Raw genomic sequence first — 21,478 nt, 5'->3', positions numbered from 1 at the left:
CACATTCTTATTACGCCAGTTTTTTCATCACCACTTGCTTTCATTGAGCATCCATCTTTGGCGTAAAGATTTATAATCTCTAGACAGTAAACAAGAACCTTCATTTCATTTCATATCAATATAACCCGCATAGCGTAGTCACGAACTCTCGCCTTTGGTGCTAGCGGTCTCGGATTCGATTTCCGGTGGATACACTTGGTCGTAAAGGTTTAATAGCCATTTCAGATCAACCATCCTTAAAGAGGCTTTTTCTTGTTTTTCCTCATTCACACAACCAAATGCCGGGATGGTTCTTAATACAATACCCTTTTAACAAACAGGTCCCAGGTCGTACCTTCCTTCCCCGGATGTGTGCGCGCTAAGGAACGTTATCCCTTATACGTGACGGGCTTAAGTCCATTGATGCCGGTAATGCCCAGGAATATGTTTAAATAAGTAAATCAATATACACTAAACCACCGCCAGCAGTAATTTTCGGAACTATATATAGTTTAGTTGCTGCTGGTGTAAGACATGAAAAAAGTTCTGTAATTGTTTACAAACCTATTGTGAGATCTCTGAACTTTCAGCAGGCCTATCAGGTTCTTGTACACTCATCTCACATGACGTACAAGCAAGATTTTTCAAGTGTTACTCCAATTTGCTTGAAACTCCTGGAGTGAATAAAGGAATCAAAAGTAGGAGATACGTGTATTTATATCGGTCAACGTGGGGAATGAAGGGGTAAACACCCCTCTAAAGTGCAGAGGGCAATATGGCACATTTTAGCAAGACCATAACTAGCAACGCACAATGGGAATTTGCTTGAACCTCCTGGAGTGAATAAAGGAATAAAAGTAGGACATACATGTTTTTTATGTCGGCCAACGTGGGGAATGAAGGGAGTAAACACTCCCCTAAACTGCAAACATATGCAACACTACACTTGTTAAGAAGACCATAACTAGCTACGCCGTTAGAGATAAACAATGGATAATGTTGGAAAACAGCTATAAGTTTGGTCACTTCACGTGAACCAGTAATGAGCGTCCGCTTAAATGTTCACAACCACGTTTTTGAGGCCGTAAATAAAGCGAGGTTATGCTCCTCACTTACCTGGAGAGCCCGCCGCTGTAGATCACGTCATGCAGCGATAAATGTGCACCGACAGCGGTTTGAAAGTTCTGAAGCACGGCGAGCGACACCTCACGCAATTGTCTTTGCGTGTTCCACCTGAAGAGACTTGCTTTTCCCAATGATACGATTGTTTGCGGGACGTTACTTTCTTGTAGTGTTACATAACGGACGTTACGACAATCTCTTTCGTTTTTCACTCTTCCATAATTCAACTGCGTTCCTCTTGTATTCCAAGTCCACAGACTCACCACGCATAACACCGCTGGTCCCCGATGCTCTCCTTCGCAGATATTCCTCGTAAGTTTCATCCACTTTTCCAGGGTCGGTAATATCATTTGGTTCCATGACATCCTCGTCCAAATCAAAGTGAACAGTAACGTCTTCGTTGTATTTGACATGGCTCTATCTGCAGCATCATTGATCAATTCCCAGAGGTAGTTTGCAAGATTTATCTCGGCCCTGTTTGGAGGTGGTTCTGGAATGTCTACAATAGCAAAATAGACTGCAAGTAGACGAATGACATTTATTGGGTTTAAACCCATTTTGGATAGCTCCCTATAGCTTTGACTTATTACGGTCCAATAAACATAATGATAAGCATGTCTTATGGTGCATATATAATATACCGTTCAGTACACGTCATCAGTGATATATAGGACAAGGCATACGAGTAACACATTTTACCATTGTTCACTGATAACTTATCGGCACACTTGTACTTAAATATATTGCTCCGATAGACTCTTTACTCTGGCGTAATTGTCTTTTTATTAATACGAGATAACATTCCACTTGTAACACGCTTATCAAAGATAATACGAATTAAGTTCAGTGTCCAATTGTGTTGTGAATTTTTCATAATTATAACTTAATTTGTAGTATCGTGTGATGTAACCATGCTCTAAATCTCTCGAGATATTGCTTTCTTAAACAGGTATAAACGGCAATTCAACTGTAGTAACGAATTCCAATCTAATCTCTCACCTTGGTTAATATTTGAAAGGGATCCATCTATTGTTTTTCTTAAATCTCTCCATAGCAACAAGAATTCATAGCACCTCTCACATTGCATGCAGATGGCACAATATACGTACTTGATCCGCCATTTGCCAGACGTATCGACTACTATTACAATGTTTTCCATTTTCTTCCTCTACGAATTGTAAAAGCGTCCAGCGAATCGAAAGAGTGCGTTGCTCATTATGGCCTTTCCTACATGGTGTTATATTGCCTAATGTTCGCAGTTTAGGAGATGTTTACCCCCTTCATCCCCCACGTTGGCCGATATAAAAAAACACGTATGTTCTACTTTTGATTCCTTTATTCAGCGCAGGAGTTTCAAGCAAATCGGAGTGTGACATTTGAAAAACCTTGCGTATTATAAAAAATTTCAATTTGTCATGCACAATATCACGTTCTGTATTGTGCGAAATGTTGAATTCTGTACCAGAGTTCTTAGATGGCTCTATCTATTATTGCAAACTGCCTTCTCAATGCTCCTGACAATCTGTGTATCAAACACCCTGTACTATTACTCTGTCATCGCAGTGTAGTTTTCGGTTTAACCGACAAAAACTTTGACTACACATTGTTGTTCCTCTTTTGTGACACTAAAATACTCAACATTTCTTCCAGCAAAGTAACAGATGAATCCAACTAAGGACTGGTAGTTTCACTTACCAGATTATACCCTACAAATAGAAAAATATAAACAAAATGTGTACAAGTAAATTCGAAAGGTATTCACCTTATTCTTCTTTTTCCTGTTGCATATTCCGCCAAAAGGTCAACTACGCGTCAAATTTTCCATTGACTACTGAAAAAAATAACGAGTTTAGTGGAAGGGATAGATGAGAATTAATTACTCGTAACTTTGTACACAAAGTCAAACTTAACCAATGAAATATACAAACAGCAAAAAGTGTCTTACTTTTAGATCTCTTGTTTATCGTAATAAAATTTGTATTTTATCACAGTGATTTATATTTAAACAAATTTAAGCATGGTTAACTCTCAGTTTTGACTACTTGTAAAATGCACTTATTTAAGTAGAGTTTTTATAGTTTGTATGTTTCTGCATTAATATATGTGTGAAAAGTGAGGGGAAAAAAGTTTCGTAGAAGAAGTGTAATGGAAAATATGACCATTTACTGCATATAAAACTACATATAAAATTTTATATTTTAGGTCCTTGCTGAAGCTTGCGGCCCTGATATAACAGCCAGATTGATGTTGCCAACGGTGTTAGGAATGGCCAATGACAATGTGGCGAACGTGCGTTTCAATGTAGCCAAGACTTTGCAAAAAATAGGACCGATATTAGATCCAAGGTATCAGTTAAAATCATACTTCTTTTTTCACATTAACTAATAAATATTTCAGTATTTGAAAGGTTTTTAATTGGGGCCACCGTCTATGGAACAGTGCTAGAGAAATTATTGGACTAGCAGAAAAAAGAATCCATATTTCTCTGATTCAGGCGAGTACTTTTACCACCAGATAATAAGGTTTTTCTTACATGTTACTCATTCATTAGGTCCAAACTATCTAGATAATGTTTTATGTTTTTATAGGAAACTTTGAGCGAAAATTTTTTGGGGTCTCACATTTTAAATAGATTTGTTTGCATACATTACCATTCTGTGTGGAACAATCAGAGAAAGTACATAAACTCAGTCTCTTCATGCGTTCTGACTTGTTTCTTTCTAGCTTTTACCTACTGTCACAGAATAGGCACGGTGAGAGAGTAATTTGCATTGTACGTAAGAACAGAGGTTGAAAAAGGATTATTCAGTGACAGTACGCAAACGCTAGAAAGAAACAAGTTACAACGCATGAACAGAGGGTAACATTAAGTATTGTAACTTACGCTGTGTTGCCAAGTCTCTCTTGAACATCAATCAGAGTTGCAAACTCCATAAAGAATAACTAAAATTTGCGTTTGGTTGTTTTTCATTCCTATACAAGATTAATTGTCAATAATTGTTTTTATTTTCTGAATTATTTTTATTCATATCAATTGGGAGGGCACCTGACATGGTGACTGGGTCATTCCACGCCGAATCGTACAGGGGTGTCACCCGACCATCTCCAATTGCAATGAAATTTGGTATACAGTATCTTTAAACAAATATAAGAACCCGTATTTTTTATTTTGCCCATATTAGCTCTGGTTTGGTTTTGACAGCCTTCGAAAGAGAACTCTGCCTGACGATTTTGTGTATGCTGCGATAAATGAACGGCACGTCACTCTGAACTTCAACTGAGCACCATAAGGCCACATTTAACCCAAATATATTCAAATTCTTCAGACTAAATGGAAATTGCATGAGGATTTTACAAATCAGGTCCAAAACGGCATAATGATATTTCCAAACCATGAAATTTAGTTTCAAAATGGCGGAATAGAATTTTTCGAAGGTACTTATTAAATTACGCAAACTTTTTTCTCTAAGCGGGGAATTCAATGAGTAAATGCCGGTTAAGGGAGTACATAATGCTCTATTAGGAAAATAAAAAATATCCGTGGGTTTTGGCTTGTAACAGCCTACAGAGCGCCTAAGTCAATTTATGACCTTAGGTTTGAGAGTACGGGCAATACACCATAGATGATACAAAATATTGCATTTCGTAAAAGAAGCACGGCACTTGGTAACTGGGGTAGTAGTTTCCAACAGAAACTATTTTAGTACGGGGCCCCATGAAAATATACCTTAAAAACCAAGATGGCGGCATTGCAAAATGACGGTACATGGTAGCTAGTTTCGCGTCACACAAATACAAATTGACGTAGGGCCATGTAACAATATAGACAACGTAAATATTCATACGAACGCTATGAATAAAAAATCACCAAACCACAAAGACATTGGGAATTCAAGATGGCGACCTTGTTGTGGGATCGTATGCACTGTACATTGCAATACAAGCACTCATTGGTATTCGATTTTAGAGTGTCAGCTGACAGTAACGCCATTACATTGTAACTCATTTCAGCATAAGTTCTCCATTAATATCCTATTGATCATAGTAAATTACAAATTGTCATTGTTAGCTCTACCAGATCAGTCACGAGCCGCCACTGCTGCCTAACCATGTACAAAACATTCAATTATCCAAACAAAAAAACAAACACAGTTAGTTTCTTATCCATGCATTTTCAGATGTTTATATTATATACAATGACAAGTGTAATCCATGAGTCATATAAACAGGTTTCAACCTGCATATCTGCAGGTCAGACCTTGCACGTTCTGGCTGCATGCAGTCAGTTGTCGCGCAGTCACCCTTCAGGCAAGTTGTGTGAGCAGCAAGTGTGTCGAGTTGTGTTTTTAAATATTGGATTTTGCTTGTTAGTTGTGTTGACCAAAAGGGAAGAACTTATTTTTTTAGGCTTTTGTGTACGTATCGGACAGTGATGAAAGAACTGGTTCCTCGATAGTGAAGAGATGCGCAGTGGAACGTAAAACATACGACATGACTAATGAACCAAAAGGGGGTCCTAGTTCTCCTTCTGTTGACGGACAGTGTAGTGTAGGTTTATTGCTTAGTGCTAAGTGTCATTTGGACGGGTATACAAACAAAAAAGACGTCGTTAGTTTTTCTGAATTATGTGCAGAAGAGAAAAAGCTACGTGTGTGGAGAATACAAGGATTTGTCTCAGAAACGGATTCTTTACTTTGTTTACACCATTATTGTAAATATTTAAAGTATTTTGAGAAAAACGTGTCAAAAGTGTTGTGATCCTTTAAAATGCCACAAGAAGGTGAGAAAAACTTATCTACGTTCCACAACGCTCGATTATGCAAAGGATGTGCAGAAGAGAAAAGGAATCACGCTGATACCTGGTCAAAAAAATTGCAGAAAATCTTTGAAACTTGACATTAGTGATGACGACAACGCTTATCCCAGTGGTTCTATAGTTCTGGCACCTACAAAAGAAATGCTTTCTTCCCCATCCCCAGAAGACTCAACTGCAGATAAAGATTATGTGAACTTAATAATGATGAATGTAGGTGCATCCCCCATAAAAGTGAAGTCTCTGACATACCGTACGAAAATAAAGTATGCTAAACGAAAAGTAAGCCAAGTGAAAGCAAAAATAAAACCGAAAGTGGCACGTGTGTTGAAACTTCCGTGTGATGTTTTAGAAACTAATTCTTCCGATTCTTCAGAAGAATCCGTGAGTAGCCTGCAGAAAAAAGCCCAAGATCTTGATTGTCTTGTTGAGAGAATGAAGGAAAACTGAACTTATGTACTTCTAGAAGAGAAAAAGTACAGATCTTAACGATAGCACCCCACTCGTGGTCACGTCAGAGAATAGCTTCTGAATTTCAAGTTTCAGAGTACATAGTCAATAAGCACGATGGTTGTCTAGCAATAAAGGAATCTTGGCTTTACCCGAACCGCCGGAAGGACACAAACTTGCTGTAGAAATTGAAGAAAAGGCCAAAGAGTTTTACGAAAATGATGAGTACAGTAGCCTTATGCCTGGCGTAAAAGACAAAATTAGTGTTGCTAGAAACGTTTATAAACAGAAACGCTTGTTATTATGCAATCTTGAGTAACTTTACAGAGCCTTCAAGGAAAAATATCCTGATCTCAAAATCAGTATTTCTAACAAGGGACATGTTTCGGTTCGAACGCGAGGATCAACATAAAACTTGGTAGACATATACAGGACTAAGTACTGACCACTGTATGGTATGTCATTCCCGTGTAAAACACGTTTTCCGCCGACAGCGCCACCTATCCTTCGAAACACTAGAAGTTAGATTCCACGTTATAGGTAGTGAGTGAAGATCAGTCAGGTGCGTCAGTGTGTGGTAGTAAGATCCAGTTAGTGTTAGGTGTGGTAGTCAGTGTGGAAAAAATGGGGCGGGTTGCTGGCATTAATCCCCTTCATATAGTTGAACTGTTAAAAGACGAACTAAAGCGCAGATTTAAGGATCAAACGTCAGTTGGAGCGGACGATGAGTCATTTGCGACATTTTGGTGCAATTTAATTATCAATGAGTACGAAGATAAATTAGTCCCTCGTAAACGTGTGACAAGTGTCCCTCGTCGCAAACAGTAGAAACGTTTCTTAGAAGTGTTCTCGAGGATTATGATGATACAGATGAGATAAGATATTCGCAATGGGTAGCTACAGACAGAACCCAACTTCAGACATTGGTGCTTCCTGTGTCTGACTTCATCAATCTAGTCATACAACAACTTGAGATTTTGATACCTCATTCATACATTTCTAAACACCAAATGCAGTATGTCAAAGACAGGAAACAAAATCTGACTTCGGAGGAAATGCTTGTTCTAATGGATTTCGCAGAAAACTATGGATTTATTTTGCAGGACGAAGTGCAGTCTTATCATTGGACACACTGCTCCAGTACTGTACAACCAGTGGTATTGTACTTCCGTGAAGATGACGAACTGCGTGTAAAATCTATGTTTTTCATATTTGAGTATATGAAACACGATGTTAACTTTGTTTATGAAGTACAGAGCGGAGTGATACAATACATAAAAGATCAGCATCCTAGTGTTAGCAAGATTGAGTATGTCACAGATGGAAGTGCTGCCCAATACAAAAACTACAAGAATTTAGTGCACTTGTGTCATCATGAGCAGGATTTCTCAATTGAAGCATCATGTACGTTTCACGCTACAAGCCACGGCAAGCAAATGTGATGGTATAGGCGTAACTGTCAAAAGAAGTGTAACGCGTGCAAACTTGCAGAGACCTTACAAAGAAAAAATATGCACAGCGCAGCAAATCTCACAGTTTTGCAGTGAACACTTTGCACCTAAATTAACCATCCAGTTTATCAAGGAACAGAATGTTCCTGCCGTGGCAGCTAATCTAAACTTGCGTTTTTCAGAACATAAAACTGTACCAGGAACCAGTTCCTACCATTATTTCAAGCCAGTCTCCACAACGGCAATTGCTGCAAAGAGAATGAGCAACGATGAAAGTTTTTCTCTGAGGTACAGCTTTTCACAGGTGACCAGATTCAGAGAACTTCAACTTAGTTCCTACGTTAGTTGTGTATACGAAGGACAGTGTTATATTGGGATGATATTAGAACTTGACGACGAGAGGAACGATGTATGGATAAAATTTATGCATCTTCATTGGCCTTCAAGGAGGTTGTACTGGTCAGAGGATAAAAACCGCGGCAGAGAAGACAAATGCTGGGTTCCACTTGCGAATATTCTATGTGCGGTAGAAGTTCCTGACGTTATCACGCAGTTCGGAAGGCTGCAATACAAACTTACTCCAAAGAGTGTTAAGGACATTCAGGCAACATGGGCTAAACGAAATTAAATGTACTCTCAGCATAACTCAAAGTTAAGTATTTCAAGTTAGGTATTTCATGTATGATTGTTTTACGTTCTATTAACTTACACTTACGTACACATAGAATGTTGTGGCAAATTACTAAACATACAGTTTCGAAACAGACGCCATCTTGAAACCTAAAGGGTATCTTCTGAAGGTGTTATATTTAAATATTAATGTGAATACATATTTTCCTCTGCAGAAGTTGTATGCCTCTTGGATTTGTAGTGTAGATATAAGGAAATCATTACTTACATGCCGACATTTGCAGAGGCCGCCATCTTGAATCCTACGGGAGTTTTCTTGTCGGATTTCGTTGTAAAATAACTTATATAGGTAAGTATGCTTTCTCAAGCGGTATGGTTTTTTGCTATATATAGTGAACATTTCTTTTAGAATTTGCAGTACATAGATCCCAAAACAATAATTTAGGAAAGGTCGCCATCTTGAATTCTCATTGTCTTTGTGGTCTGGTGATTTTGTATTCATAGCGTTCGTATGAATATTTACGTTGTCTACATTGTTACATGGCCCTACGTCAATTTGTATTTGTGTGACGCAAAACTAGCTACCATGTACAGCCATTTTTTAAGGTATATTTTCATGGGGCCTGGTACTAAAATAGTTTCTGTTGGAAACTACTACCCCAGTTACCAAAAACCGTGTTTCTTTTACGAAATGCAATATTTTGTATCATCTATGGTGTATTGCCCGTACTCTCAAACCTAAGGTCATAAATTGAATTAGGCGGCCTGTAGGCTGTTACAAGCCAAAACCCACGGATATTTTTTATTCTCCTAATAGAGCATTATGTACTCCTTTAACCGGCATTTACTAATTGAATTCCCCGTTTAGAGAAAAAAGTTATGCGTAATTTAATAAGTACCTTCGAAAAATTCTATTCCGCCATTTTGAAACTAAATTTCATGGTTTGGAAATATCATTATGCCGTTTTGGACCTGATTTGTAAAATCCTCATGCAATTTTCATTTAGTCTGAAGAATTTGAATACATTTGAGTCAAACGTGGCCTTATGGTGCTCAGTTGAAGTTCAGAGTGACGTGCCGTTCATTTATCGCAGCGTACACAAAATCGTCGGGCAGAGTTCTCTTTCGAAGGCTGTCAAAACCAAACCAGAGCTAATATGGGCAAAATAAAAAATACGGGTTCTTATATTTGTCTAAAGATACTGTATACCAAATTTCATTGCAATCGGAGTGGTCGGGTGTAAAATTGCATTTTCGCTGTACGATTTGGCGTGGCGTAGCCCGACTGCATTATAAAGTCGCCTTTGTTTTCAGTCATCATTTTGATTGAATAATAGTGTTTGGATATGCAGATGATTATCAGAATAATGGAAACACCTGGAGTTCGAAAAACTTCAGATGTCTGGGTTGGCAACGGTCAGGTGATGGTGTTTTAGGTGGTGTACTATGTGAGGAGCTGTAGAAGGGTACTGTGCCGTGAACTGAGCAGACGGTGATAGTGTAAAATGGGCGACCTCTGATTTCCATATTGTTGGCGCTTGGTTATGTAGTGTTGGGTGTGTCGCGAAGGACATTGTCCAAGATAATGACGACCTACAAAACTCACCGCAAAGCCTCATCGGCAAAGAGCAACTATGTCGAAAGAAGACTGAGTGACAGGTCCCGCCGAGCATTAAATCAGATTGTTACTCAGAACCGTTGTGCGACTGCGGTGCAAATGACAGAGGAACTCAGGTAGCATCTCTCACAGTCTGTGTCAAGAATCACAGTCCTCCATGAGCTACATGACATTGTCGCAACTATTGTAATGCTGATAAGTTACCATAACTTTAGTACGACGCCAGTGGTGCCGCAAACATGCAGGGCAGAGCGCTGATGACTGTAAACGCGTGATATGGCGGATGAGTCATCGCTCACGTTATTTAAACCATGAGTCATATTTGTGTTGAGCGGACGCCGATTGTGATGCTGTGGGTCACAATATCCTAGTTTTCAGAAGGATCCTGTACTGATGTTTACCGATCCCGTCACCGTCCGTGATTATGTCACCGTTTTAGTAAGGGATATGTGCATCGTATGGTCCAGATGTCTCCCGGTGAGATAATACTGTCATTCACACAGCTTGTTGCATGGTTTCGGATTAAATTGAACACGCCAATGTATTTGAACATTTGTGGTCCGTCTTGGAGACACGCATTCGGGACAAATTTCTGCCTTCATCTTCTCACAGAACTGAGTGATGCATTGCATGCGGAATGGTGTAATATGCCACTTGCCACCGTTCACAGCCTCTATGACACCGTTCACAGCCACTTGCCACCGTTCACAGCGTTCAACTTTTCTGAAAGCGAAAGATGGTCTATCGTCATGTGTATTTGGTGAATTGCACTTTTTCAGGCGTTTCCAATATTCTTCCAATCATCTGTATTTTCTATGCGCTAGATAACAAATTAGATAATAAGACACTTCTCTTAGAAAACATATGGACGAAGTGTGTTTACAATGTATGTAAGGAGACAAATTATTAAAGCTATAAGTAAAACTTTAAAAAAAAAAAAGAGAAAAAAGACATTTTTCTAATATATTTGTTTGTTTATTCATTGTAGCTGTTTGCAGGGTCAGGTAAAACCTGTGTTGGACAGATTGAATACTGATAATGATGTTGATGTGAAGTATTTTGCATCAGAAGCTATTGCAGGTAATGTAGATAGTTAATACGTTTCTTAAGTTTTTTTTTTTTTAATTCCATGTAATTTCTATAGTTCATTAAGCCAAATTTCTTTTATTCAGCATTGATATCCGTATTTTATCACGGAAAGCATTTAAAAACAAGAACTCGTCCATATAATATATTGTTTTAGTAGTTTAACTTAGCCCGAATCGCGTATGCTGCTGCCTGAGTTTTGCGCAAAAGGCAACGTTAATAATCATTTTACTACGGGAGAACCTGTATAATGTTAAGTGTTCAGTTTTGAAATAGTTAATATCATTGATTTTATCTCTAATCTTACCTATTCGAATCAACAAAGTAGTAATTATTCATTAAAAAAGAACTTGCCCCAAAACATGAAAAATCAACTAATTGTGAACATTTCGACAAGAAGTTAATCAACAGAATGTCGTTTCATAGATAACGTTAGTTCTTTAAATGACCTATGCTGAGCATATAAATATTTTTTCATGTTATCTAATTGTGCTTTGTGTTTGACTTCTGTTTCGTTATATTATGTTTGTTTTGACATAACATACAAAATATTGTCTATAAATAGTTGTATTACTTGTTGAAAACAGTATTATTTAAGATCATAAAGCAGCTTGTAAATGGCAGTTAATGAATAGAATTTGCATAAATCTGGCCATGAATGACTTTCCATATGCGATTCTCTGAATGTACAGTTCATTAAGTATGTGAGTATCTATATCGAAAAGTTGGTTGCTATTGCAACCAGCGTTGCAGTTTGATTTTTTCGTCGTTCACTTCATATACAGCATATATACAATAGTACCTCCTATATTTGTTATTGTAAAGGCTCTGCTTTAATAAGATGCGGTCATGCATAGGTGGGGATGGGTTCCACTTTTTAACGTCAGCTTATTTCCCAGATTTTGAGTTGCGGTAAAGCTTGATAGCAGATTAAATATTTACTAAAATGAAGAAAGAACTTTCAACTATTGATATTTTACATTAGTTCGTTCTTTACATAAGAATAAGAAGAATGTTCATTACACGTGAAATCTACACTTCATACACGTAGTCTGCATTTTTTAGTAATTTTTCCTTTTTTAATTCATTCTGTGTGTTTCCAGATTTACAAGACAGTGGTTATTTCGATTCGATTTCGGATGATTAATTTCCTTATTTAACCCGTCAAGTTTGCTCCTTTGTATTTAAAAAAAAAAAAATTAAAAAGTACATGTGTTAGTATGGTATTTTTCTTCTACTTTATCATCTGGAGTTGGTTTAATTGTACGAGGTAAGGTGTATAATGAAATCAGTGATTCATGCATTCAGTATCAGATTTAGTCTATGTTGCGTAATTAGTCTTCCGTAGTTTTAAGCTACGAATTCTTTTTATGCGTTGTTTTTTATGTTGCTAGATATTATAGTAAATTTGCAGATTTTGTCTACCTTGTTGTCTTTTGATTATATTTTAGTTTCGGGTTTGTTTTAATATTTGTTTGAAAATGAACATGATAAGGAAAAATGTATTTGGTAAAATAAATTTCGTATTTCTTTGAAGATGCATCTTGAAAGCTTATTTTCTAATGCAATGTATAATAAAATATAGTAGTTATCATTTGTGCTTGTCGGACTTAAAATATAGTTACAGCTGTCGTAGATAATCATTTGTATAATTCTGTAATGTGTAACACATTAATTGTGGCATTTGACTAATACGTATTAAATCTAAATTGCGAAGAGTAATACAAAGTTACTACATGTTTATCTTACTCTCTGTATCGATGGTGTTATCTAGTTAAATGAAATAGTAGCTCCTTACATTCATCAATACTTTAAATGCAGCTTCTTAGTATCAAATATTACAATACATACAAAAGTTATCACAAAGTACTTTTAGCACAGATACAATCTAGCACATTTAGTTAAGATTAACCATTACTCACCAATAATGTGCTCGGGCAAATCTGAAAGGATTGTTGTATTTAAGTTATATTCATATATATTGATTGTTATAGATTTTGGCAACCGAGTCTCTTATCTTCAGCAGCTAGACAGTAAAGAAGAGCTTCAGCTTCACAAAATACTTTTTATATGTGATTGACAAGATTGGTTGCCGAAATCATACTAGGAATACAGGGTGATCGTGTATCAATGACGGAAAATTTGGGAGATGAATCTACAGGTAAAAGCAAGCAAAAAATGTATGAACATTGGGTGATTGCGGCTTTATTTGTTCGCTAGAAGCATCTGAAATTTCACCTACTGAGGCGGCAGTTTGCAATATCGCAAGAACGGAGAGAAATAGGAATGTCAGGTCAAAAGATATCAAAGGAAGCCCCATTCGAAGAATCCAATTATGCATAAGTGATGGCGAAACCGTGGCGGCGCCAGGGGGCACAGAGAAAGTGAATGAAACGCGGAGAAATGAACAATTTACACTGACAAACTGTAGGAGGGGATGTTACATGAAACATGCAGCAACAAATGTTAAAGGAGCAGTCCGACTTAGAAATGCATTATTTACAAATTATCTCTATTTGTAGAGTTGAAAATTCTAAAAGGAATGGTGTTTGTTCGATCGCAATACGTTCAGTCGTCAGCGAGTAACAGAGGAGAAAAGATTTTGTGATGACGTCATACTTGGACAAGCTGCGAGAGCAGGCTTCCATACACACAGTGCCAAGCATTTTGTTTGTGATTGGAGTGGCAGCACATTCTAAAGTGCGATTTCCTTTTCCAGAACTGATTGCAAAGACTTACAAATGCAATCTGCATGTTGAAAATAATATCTGATGGTGGGCTACAAAGTTTTATATTATAAAACTTAGTTTTTTCTACAAAGCATAAGTTTGGCGTTTTACAAAAGGAACTAAAAGTTTTGAAACCAATACCATTTAAATAGACGAGATTGGTACAACACCTAAGTACCTTTTCTTTAATCATAGTTCCGATTCCCAAACGTATGTATGTTCATTTTTATGTTTTGTAGCAATTTTTAACGATGACTCTATAATTTTGTGCTTCAAGATATATACAGGTGCGTGGCGTATACGGCAAAAATGAAATAACAGTTTTAAAGTTTAACAAAATACGAAAAATACTTTACCGGTTAAATTTGTTTTATTCGCATTGCTCTCTGCGGAACAACTCTCGTCAGTCGTTTCATCGTTGTCACTTGATACAGAAAAATTAAAAGATGAATCAATGTCCTGAGGAACACGTGTCATTGTCACTGATTACTTCTACAAGCCAGTATACTTCTCTCCGCAATTCACATGGTATAGCAATTGTATTTATTTATTTCTAAAACAGTGCCTTCAGAATCATGAGTGACACCGTCGCTATTAACCTCCAATGCCCCGTCTTAACTACAACTGTCAATTGTGTCTTGTACGATTTTTTACGTAGGACATACATATATCAGCGCTTGTTCAATGGCTCGGATTCTAAACCTTTCAATAATATACTGGAACAGCATTCTTTCTCAGTTTGCGGGTAAATGATTCTCCTGGCATTAGCTTTTCTTTCAGTAACATGACTGCTCGAAGTTGGACTCTTTTTCAAATTGTGTGGAACAAACAAGAGTGTCTTTATTTGGTACATTTTTTTTTTCCCCTATGCTTGAGCCATGATTTACATCGATCTGGTGATTTCTCACGATTTGGAAATTTAAAGAAGATACTTTATGTCCCTCGGCTTTAACTGCAGGAGAATTACAACCAAAAACACAGCACATGTTAGGCATTTCTACCTCACTTCACAGACAGCACACGCTGTACTAACACGTGTTTTCTACTTCGCACGAGTGTTTCTTTCAGAAAAATGTTCTCAAGGCACACACTTAGTATTCTGAGGGGTACATATTATTTTCACACGGTACTATTCTATGTATTATATTATAGAAGTATTATTTTGATCTTCTCCGGGGGGAAGGGGTTCTCAGACCTCCGGGAGACAGTGACCCACCCAACAACATGTATTACGTGTGCACAACACTGCATAATCACTGCTCTCTCTCTCTCTCTCTCTCTCTCTCTTTCTTTCTTTCTTTCTTTCTTTCTTTCTTTCTCTCGTTCTTTCTTTTTCTTTCTAAAATCCAGAGCACTAAGTTTATCAGCTGCGCACAAGTGAGTGGTTGCTGACTCACATTGAATTCCTTGCTAGCCCACGTGTGACATTATTATTTGCAATTCATCAAAAACAAACGCCTATAGAAACTGAACGAGACGGCCTATCAAGATTTTAAAAAATACATGTCTCTTATTTTTTTAAACTCTTTCTATTGCACCAAACTTGTTTTTAACTCGAACTGCTCCTTTAATGAACAAAGGCAACAATAGCACTATAGAACGCTGTAGTAACACCATGGGAGGCGGAATGTAGGAATACAGTATCTTTGTAACAGAGAGAAATAGGAATGTCGGGTCAAAAGATATAAAAGGAAACGCCATACGAAGAATCCAATTATGCATAAGTGATGGCGAAACAGTGGCGGCGCAAGGGGAGCACAGAAAGTAAATGAAACTCTTAGAAAAGTTGAAGTTGGTGAAAACACAACTACTTGAAAGCAATCGGGAAACAAGAAATACAATTCTACGTGTACTGTTAGTACATGTGCGATAATAAAGGACGCATAGGTGGAACAAGGGAGCGTGCGGAGCGTCGGGTTGTAGAGCTAGTTATTGGTAGTAGTGAAAGCGTGGGTAACGAGAACGTTCGCATTGAAGGTACATTTCATTCGTAGTGAATGGGACAATCACAGTAACAGCACAAGCGTGTTACTGCTAAACTCCACAGGTACAGTAGTGACTGTGTGTATGTGAACGTGGTTTACTTTCTGTCGTGTGAAAACAATGTTGAAGTTGAGTACAAAGTGTACTTCAAATAAAAAGCAACAGAAGACGTAACATTTGTCTAATACTTAAAAGAATTATCCTTAATATTATTGTTAGCATGTGTAAATCTATATTAGTTACAGTGCATGTTGGTAGTCTAGGAACTTGGGTTAATATCCATGACTTTAGTGGAGAGTGTATGACAAAATTGTTCGCGTGATTGTTTTGCATTCTTTATTATCGCCGCAAATCTTAATTTCTTGTATATTCTCTCGTTTTTGCTACATCATTGCGAGGGTCACTACGAAAGTTTTGAGATTTGAAATAACTTACGTACTTAAAATCAATTTAACACTTACATTTTCTCAAAGTATTCACCATTACAGTGTACACACTTTTGCATCCTTGAAAACCACTTTTGGAAGCAGTGTTGAAAGTTCATCCTCGTAAGCCACTACAGCTTCTTCAGGGCTGAAAAATCTCTTCCCACGCATGCGATCTTTGATCCTAGGGAACAGAAAAAAATCATACGGGGCCAGGTCAGGGCTATACAGCGGATGAGTCATAAGTTTGACCTCCGTAGATTCTAAAAACTGAATTGTGATGTTAGCCGTGTGTGCGGACGCGTTGTCATGATGAAGCAGGATCCCACGCAATCCAGTTCTTGGACGCCGTTCCCGAAGCTTCTGGAACACTTTTGTTAGGCAAACAGTGGTGTACCACTGAGCAGTAACAGTCCTTTGTTCTTCAAGTGGAACAGTTGCAACATGGCCAGATTTGGAGAAGAAAGTTGCGACCATCTTCTTCCTCACACTTCGCGGTCGCTTCACTTTCGTGGGTGGATTTTCGTCTGGAAAAATCCAAACTGTAGACTGGCGTTTATTTTCAGGGTCAAATTGATAGATCCAAGCCTCTTCACCAGTAACAATGTCAGAGACGCGTCGAGAATTGCCTCCATCAAATCTTGCAAGCATTTCTTCACACCATTCCACACGAATGCGCTTCTGCTGTTCAGTCAAAGTGTGAGGCACCCAACGAGATGAAACCTTCCTGAGCCGAAGATGATCATGAAGAATTTTTGTTACTGCTGGCGATCCAATGTTCACTGTACATTCAATGTCCTTGAAAGTTGTTCGAGGATTTTCTCGAACCATTTGTTCCACACCGGCAATGTTTTCATCTGACACAGCTGTTGCCGGACGTCCATCTCTCTCTTCATCTTTAAGCGATGTCCGGCCTCTTCTGAATTCACCAAACACCAAAAAATTGTAGTACGGGAAGGAGCAAGGTCCCCAAATGCTCCCTGCAAACGTCAAGGCTTTGTGTCTCGTTCAAACCACAGCCGAATACTGCTCACATCAACAAACAAGTGAAGGCAATACGGCCACGCCGATAAGCGAGGCGAGTTGAAACTTGCTTCGCTTCTTCGCTCTGGATACCACTACCGAACGCAATTGTTGGAATTCAAATACTGTGCCACAACAATGCGTATCTAAAAACTTTCGTAGTGACCCTCGTATTCGTGTGATTCAAGTTGAATGTAAATCTGTATAAACAAACATCTGAAGTCCCAAATTGGCAAGTTACATTTATTTATATTTTGAATCTGATACTGGATTGGTATTTATTTCGTAGATCACTGTTGATTATAATATTTTAATTTGAATTCTAATCCAAATATTTAAAATTACTTTCTTTCAGCATTGGGTTGAAAATAGAAATAACACTATTGTTAAGTGTAAGTATTCCTGAAATTTTCTTATTTGACAACAATACATAATTTATTCTTTATAGTAGTTTTATTTCTATATTTGTGGTAGATAATATAAGTTCCGCTTCTATAATATTTATTGTGATTTATTTGGATTGGATTTCGACTCTAATGTCCCTTTTAATATCGAGAGTATATGATATCAGGTTACCAAATGTCCTTTTTTATCCAACAATAATTTCGTCTCAATTCTTCCGAATAGTTATGTCTGTGGACCACAAAGGAATTGTGTAATAGTCGGACACGGCTCGGAAAACGTTCGTCTGCTAATACTGCGCAGGAAAGAGACATTTATAATTTGCTCAGCAGTAACATCAGTGTATGCATATAACAAAACTTGACGTTTATAGTTTAAAATATGTTGTATACAATAGTAAAGAAAATATCATTTAAAAGGTTAAAAGTATTCACATTTCGTAAATAAATGTGTTTGTCAGATGTCTTCTTTATTTACTTTATGAAATTTGATAACCCTATTCGAGATGAGACATATTATTTAAATTGGGGTCCTAACCATTACTCGGGTTTGTATATGAGGCAAGTAGTACCTCCGCTGAAAATAGAACCCCGGGACCACAGGAGTTCGTTACTGTGCAATGAGAAGGTACTTAGTGTAAGTAATGTTTGTAATTCCGTTAGTGAGGAACAGTTGAACAGATGGCAAATATCGGGAAAGTGTCATTATATAGATATTTTATTTTCTTTTTCGGACAATTAGAGAAGAATCACAAATCGAGGAGAAGGCCTCTCGATAAATGACGTATTTGTGACATGTTCCGGGCATTTATTGTCACATTTAACTAGGCAGTATCCTCGGCTTACTAAAATAGACCTACACAGAATTCGCTCATTTCGGCTCTCCAAGTATTAATGTTCGAGTTTTTCCCATATGGGGCAAAACTGGCGTTTGACACGGCTAGTTCAATGTGCTTTACAAGCAATACGTCCCGTCCGCCTCATTTCCCGTGCTCGTGACATCCCAAGCCTTACATGCAACTTCTCGCATTGTACTTAACTTGTGCGAACCAGTGTACGTAATATAACATAGAACTGAGGAATAAAGATGCATCATAAAAGCAATTCTGCAAGGGTAATCCCTTACTTCTGCTAGGGAGGGTTCTAAAATCCACATAAAATGTCTTCTAAATTCTACAACTTCATATGTAAGTGCATTTCTTAAAAAGAAAGAAAATTAAGTCTTAGTACAACGTTCACGCATCAGAACTAACTTTCCTTTAGTTGTAATATTAATGTTTGAAGGTCTCTTTCGTTATGAATTCTCTTGAACTTAAATTAACTTCTGTAAATTTTGCAAAAACTTCCTTATTGTCACAGACATCCTGTAATATGAACGATTGTACTATTTAAAAAGTGGTAGTATGAATGTACTTTGTTTATTGCATCTTTGAGTTTACCTGAACAGTTGCTGTATGACCTTTGAAAAGACCATTGATATAGATTTTTGGCGTATAAAATAGTTTGTATAAGTTGAATGGTTCGGTCCATTACTTTTGTGTGTGTGTGTGTGTGTGTGTGTGTGTGTGTGTTTGTTTGTTTGTTTGTTTGTGTTTGTAAAAGTATCATCAAGGAAAGAAGTATTGTCCAACTGAGACTCGCCTGAAATGAGTAAAGTAACTGTGTTTTAGAAGAATCGTAAAATCTCCAAGCTCACCAAGGCATATGTTTTTTTTTTTTTTTTTTTTTTTTACGCTAGTTTATGAAGAGATCGGTTGTACAATTTTAGAACCCTTAAACTTAAGAAGTAAGGTGTTTTTCATGAAGTGATTCAATCTTCATATACTGTTAACAGAGGTCTAATATAGGTGACTAAAACCTTTCAGTTAAGCTCTTAAAGACCCAATAATCAAGGTAGATGATCGATTCCACCGCTTTTCAAAGAGTGAAAAAATGTCAGTTATTTTGGAATATAAACGATTGTAGTGTTTAAAAAAAGCAACGGAAAAGGAAAGCGAAACTGAAACCGAATGTTAAGATTACCTCGTAGATGATTTGCCAAAAGCAATACAGTGTCTTGAAATTTATATATTATTGTGCTGATGTTTTCAGTACTATCTGCTATTTTGTCGTACTGTGTCTTAGTCAAAGGTAATGTACTATTTATTGTGATGTCTAATTTTGTTCTAAATATTTCTTTTTCTTTTTCGTAGAAACTGGATGCCAAGAATTCCATCATACTCAAACATGAGCAAGCTTCTCTGTTTCCTTACTTTCTTTTCTAATTTCGTATTGTGCGCAGTCTCATCTGTCATCGTCATTCATCGTCAAGAGTTGGTATATTTATTTTTTATGAAACTCTGAAGTAATCATCCATTGTATTAAAAACACTAACTTACTGTTTATACTCAAAACGGCAAAACTTGAAGTAATGTTAATGTTCTGCTGTCTCAGCTGTGAAAATTTGTGGTGCACATGTTTGTATATCATGGAGTACTTTAAAAAAACAGAAAAGACATAAAAACAAGGGATTACTATACGTGAAAATTTGGTGATAAGCATTGTTGACTGTCGTAGTGTTTTGTTTTATATTGTAATTATTCAGTATACTTTTAAGTAATTACATAATTGCTTTTTATACCTAATGTTTTCACAAATTACGTTACACTTCATTCTTGTACTTCAAAAAATCCTATTCTTACTGCGTTAGTGCCTCTTTTATATATATATATATATATAAAGATAGATAAAAAATAGGTTTTCATATATTCAGTGTATATATATTAGGCACGATCAAATTTTGCGTGAAGATGAAAGTACAGATAATGGTATGATCCCAAAAGAATTAATTAAAACTAGCTCCAAAATCTAATACAATAGGGATGGGACAGTATTACAAGTTTCTAATTGTTCTAAAACTGTAGTCAGACAATGACTCTGCTATATTTAAATCCTTGTTACTTCTTGTAGAAAATAACGTTCCTGTGTTTCCTGTAACAATTCGTTAATCGAGTTATTTCATACCACTAGTTGTTAATTTGCAGGACAATTGAGTTTCATGTGAATGTTGAGGATGGTAACCTCACAAAATGGATTGCTACGCAACATTTTCTTTTTTTTTTAAAAAAAAAGAAAAAGTTATTTCCAATATAAGCAGTAATTTGAGGTTTAAAGAAGTATGTGCGTTTTAAAGTGAATAAGCAAATAAATAAGTGATATCAAGACCAAATATGAGTACTCACTTTTCCCTTATCCTGTTACCACTTTGTATGTTCGTATGTAGCAAACGACAAAGTTTACTGCAGCGTTAAAGAAAATGTAAAATAGTAAAATGTAAAAAAAAGTTGTTTTGTACCTAGGAATCCAGTTAGCAGTTGTCAACCAAATAAGCTGTAGTTTGGATATCTCTTTTAGGCTTATTGATATATCTTTCTTTCCAGAACCCTGCCAACTCAACAATTATGAGTAAAGTCACTCACTGTGAAACAATATACGTACATACCTTCTAAATTATTTATGCGCTGATCGAAGTTGCACATTGTAGTGAAAAATACGACGAACAACTTTCTTTAAAAGGTGTGTGGTGTCACTATTTCATTGGGGGCAAGGATTGATAATGCATTGAAGATGATGTATCGATCATGAATCCGAACAAAGTAAACGAGGGATTGGGCAGTGAATATCGATTATCGCTGAACCAGCAACATATTGGCAGTTTCGCAGCCACTCCACAAACCAATTACATATTTCTGTTGGTCGAGATTGTATATGAATGTGTCAATACAATAC

General features: G+C 37.0%; 1 protein-coding gene across 3 annotated transcripts in view; it reads left to right on the top strand.

The window, feature by feature from the left end:
* Positions 1 to 20,918, top strand: part of Pp2A-29B (Protein phosphatase PP2A regulatory subunit A) — a 69,204-nt gene extending 48,286 nt beyond the window's left edge. The window contains exons 11-14 of one of the 3 annotated variants that reach the window (XM_081759079.1): positions 3,304 to 3,446; positions 11,052 to 11,143; positions 17,665 to 17,701; positions 19,903 to 20,918. In XM_081759079.1, the coding sequence (XP_081615205.1) occupies positions 3,304 to 3,446; positions 11,052 to 11,143; positions 17,665 to 17,675 (246 nt within the window). In that variant the 3' untranslated portion in view covers positions 17,676 to 17,701; positions 19,903 to 20,918. Of the gene's footprint in view, positions 1 to 3,303; positions 3,447 to 11,051; positions 11,144 to 12,252; positions 12,396 to 17,664; positions 17,702 to 19,902 lie in introns of those variants that run through there. The other 2 variants (XM_081759078.1, XM_081759077.1) reach the window with 2 other exon arrangements.
* Positions 20,919 to 21,478: the final 560 nt, after the last annotated feature.

The sequence above is a fragment of the Thermobia domestica genome, chromosome 5 (assembly GCF_964235325.1).
Source record: "Thermobia domestica chromosome 5, izTheDome1.hap1.1, whole genome shotgun sequence".
Lineage (NCBI taxonomy): Eukaryota > Metazoa > Arthropoda > Insecta > Zygentoma > Lepismatidae > Thermobia > Thermobia domestica.
The sequence above is the reverse complement of the archived record's forward strand: the minus strand, read 5'-3'. Positions and strand labels throughout refer to the sequence as shown.